Source organism: Esox lucius, chromosome 20 (genome assembly GCF_011004845.1).
Source record: "Esox lucius isolate fEsoLuc1 chromosome 20, fEsoLuc1.pri, whole genome shotgun sequence".
Lineage (NCBI taxonomy): Eukaryota > Metazoa > Chordata > Actinopteri > Esociformes > Esocidae > Esox > Esox lucius.
Window position 1 is genome coordinate 16,602,544 of NC_047588.1, and position 3,270 is coordinate 16,605,813.

At 39.0% G+C, this 3,270-nt stretch overlaps 1 protein-coding gene across 1 annotated transcript; it reads left to right on the top strand.

Moving 5' to 3' along the window:
• Window positions 1-381: 381 nt before the first annotated feature.
• cd83 (CD83 molecule) lies at window positions 382-2,318 on the top strand. Its single transcript, XM_010885278.4, has 5 exons — window positions 382-599; window positions 944-1,080; window positions 1,195-1,429; window positions 1,583-1,683; window positions 1,826-2,318. Exons 1-5 carry the CDS (start codon window positions 572-574, stop codon window positions 1,976-1,978), a joined length of 654 nt encoding a protein of 217 aa, XP_010883580.1. The 5' UTR covers window positions 382-571; the 3' UTR covers window positions 1,979-2,318.
• The last annotated feature ends 952 nt before the right edge of the window (window positions 2,319-3,270 follow it).

Sequence of the window (3,270 nt, forward strand, 5' to 3'; positions counted from 1 at the left end):
CATTTCCTCATAATTAAGCCAGAAGCCTTCTGCATTAAAACGTCGAGATAACCAGTAGAATGTTCGGAACCAACATTTGATTATTCTGATTGCGTTGAAAAATTGCGGTGAAAATGTTGTGTATAAAACTTTTTGGAAATTATTTTATCCAATTGATCTTAAATGTGTTTTTTAAGGTTAAATAACTCCAGACAGTTAAGCACTCACGTGTCATTACAACATATTTTCTAATGTAGTGTGTTCGGTTTTTCCATACAAAATTAAAAAGCATCTGGTCTCTTGCTTTACTTGACGTAAATAAAGTGCAGCGTATGTTAGTCTTGGGATTCCCTCAGCCTTGGCAATCAGGACTCCACCTTTCAGGGACAAACCCCACTGTAGCCATTGATTTAACTTCCGTCTTTTAACTTTTTATCATGGAGTAAACACACTGCTCTCCGTATGACGTACGAAAGGCTGTGTTTATAAAGGGGGTTGTTTGCGGTAAATCCCCACATTTTCCGTGAAGGGACTAGGCTATGTAAGCGGCTACAGCTTTGTTCAGTCCGAACATTGTCTTTGCTGTACAAAAATGTTCTTTCTATACATCACCTTTCTGGGTATGTACTCGTTTATTTATCGTTTATTCTTGACATGAGCTACTTTTGGGCAGGGGTGATTGGGAGATTGTACGCTTAGACGGTCGGTCTGAACGTAAACCGATGTCTCTACCAGTCGGGTTGTAGAAACGTTTTTAATATCAGCGAGAGATTCTTAAAAAAAAGTGTGATTGCTACATATTTAGGGTCATCAATGCTTATTTTCCCATTTCCGTGTTAAGAGAGTCTGCTTTGAAAAGTTTCAGAACATGCCTATAGTCGTGATTACATATAGTTCTAGCCAATAATTGATGTGAACGTTTTTATCTGTCTCACTCTAATTACTGTGTCTTCTTTGTTTATAGTTGTCTCTTTGAAAGATGGCCTCACACAAGATATGACTCCCGAAGAGGTGAGGTCAGTTTGTGGAGACAACTCTGTTCTGAGATGTAAAGCAGTATGTAAGGCTGGGGTCCGGTACCAGACAGTGAGGTGGTATAAGGTAAGTGTTCAATTTTTGTGATATCACAATATGACTGTTTGGACTGCATGTCCAAATTCTGTGCAATGTATAAACATTTGACCCAAACCAACTGGGAACACTGTCTTTTTTCAGCTCGTTGAAGAGCCCTCTAATCAACTGTCTGGCCTATTGATGAGGAGGCTATCGCCCAACAGCAACACCAGTTGGTACGCAGGTCTGGAGCGAGAAGTGAACCTTTTAGCAGATGATTCCCTAGATATTTTCCTGCCCAATGTTACTGCTGCAGATAGTGCGAGATACAAGTGTCTGCTGGTAGCACCCATAGGAGAGCAGAACCAGGAGGGCTGGATTCAACTCACAGTAACAGGTGAGTGTGTTCTAATTACTTGCTTATGCCTGTGATTTTATATTTTATTTGAGCCAAGACATTTTGACCAGGTGTTTAAATCCTGGCTGCTGGATACAGACAATGCTAGTGTCTCCAGTGTGGCTCAAGGATTTGTTGTATTTTTGATTGCAGGGTGTCTTGACAAGAAGTCTACAGCCCAGTCCATAGATACCATCCTGATTCTTTCTATTGTGGGGATTGTGGCAGCATTACTAATTTACGGCATGAGCTATGTAAGTTAGTAAAACAGTGTCCACTAATTAACTGCAATTTAAAAACAAAACAAAGGAAATACAATTAGATTTTTAGGTATTAAAGTAAGTCTTCTATTGCTTTTTAAAATGTTATTTCCTAAACAACACATCTTTACCATAGGTAATTCTAAGGAATATGTTATTGCAAAGGAGCAAGAAGAATCCACATGAACCACTTCTGGATGCACACCTTGAGAAGAAGGTCTTAAAGTTGATCTACACTATGGGGCCAAACGCATCAGGACAGCATTCCATAAAACATATCTGTGTGTGAGACTCAGTTCTGCAATTTTGGGGTCACGAGGAATCTAAATGGTAGAGGAGCCAGAGAATCCAGGAAGAGACATGCCTTACTTAAGAGCGGATGCAGATAGACTACCCTCAGACTACTGGCTCTAGAACACAAGTGCATGTGTTTCAGAAATGAAACGGAAACCCTTTCTGGGTCTATATGGCAAGTATAAACGGAAATAATTAAGTTATAGTCTAAAGTGAAACCATACAGTAGCTTCCCACCTATTGTGAAAGCACTAAGTAGAAGCCAAAGTATTAATACAAGAAAGCTACACCCAACAAAGTTGGGTGTATTCTCTGTAAGAATGAATTGTACTAAAGTAATACAGCTGGGCTATTCAAATCCTTGAAGCCAGTTACACACAAAAATTCATTGCAATCGTCTAATCAGACTTATTTTTACCCTGAGACACCAGGAGTTGCAGTTAATGACAGAGAACAGAAAATCAGCTGGCACCAGACCTGGTAGTGTTGAATATTCTTAGTATAAGGTGTTACTATTTTGCTGTGGCTTTTATGATGCTTTATGGTTATGGATCCCTAGGATTGCATATGAAGTTGTTTTGAAGGCATTGCAATAGGGGCATGGCCTTATGGGTGGCATGAGGTGTCAACTGCTGCCCTTGAAATGAGCCTTGCCACCCCATTGTTGACCGGAACAAAATTATAATACAAATAAAGTTGCATCTCATTGTTGTTTATGAAAATATCATAACATAATACTTCTGCCCTTAAAGTAACCTGTAATGGACCTTTAAAAAAAAAAAAAAGCAAAAGGTGCATCTAACAGATTAATTTATTTTGCTGGCTAGTATTTCATACAGTATTTCAGACAATTTTCTGTTACGGAAGTCCATGATGCTTTGCTAATTTTAGACTCTAAGAAATCTATAAGGGCCGACAAGTTGGAGCCTGGTCTGTTAAAATGTGGAGCGTCCTTTACTGCTGGCGCTGTAACCCATATTTAAAAATTTGACGTTGTCTTTAGGAATTATTCTGAAATGATGGAAATCTGTGTGTGTTGCCTCTCCATAAGGGGGGTGATAGTAGTGATCTCAACAATTATCGACCAATTTCAAGGCTTCCCTGTTTAGCTAAGATTCTTGAGTCATTGGTAAATGTGCAGCTTCGCTATTCTTGGCTGAGAAATGTATTTTAAATGCAAATCAGTCTAATTTTAGACCTTGGCATGGACCTTGGTTACTGCATCTACACTAGTTGTAAATTATTATGTAAATGCTCTGGATGCTAAAATGACCTGTGCTGCATTGT

Excerpts from the sequence above, each read along its gene's own strand:
- cd83 (XM_010885278.4), top strand. The coding sequence starts at position 572 with ATGTTCTTTCTATACATCACCTTTCTGG. Across the intron at positions 600-943 it reads TCTATACATCACCTTTCTGG|TTGTCTCTTTGAAAGATGGC; the intron begins GTATGTACTCGT and ends CTTTGTTTATAG. Across the intron at positions 1,430-1,582 it reads GATTCAACTCACAGTAACAG|GGTGTCTTGACAAGAAGTCT; the intron begins GTGAGTGTGTTC and ends TTTTGATTGCAG.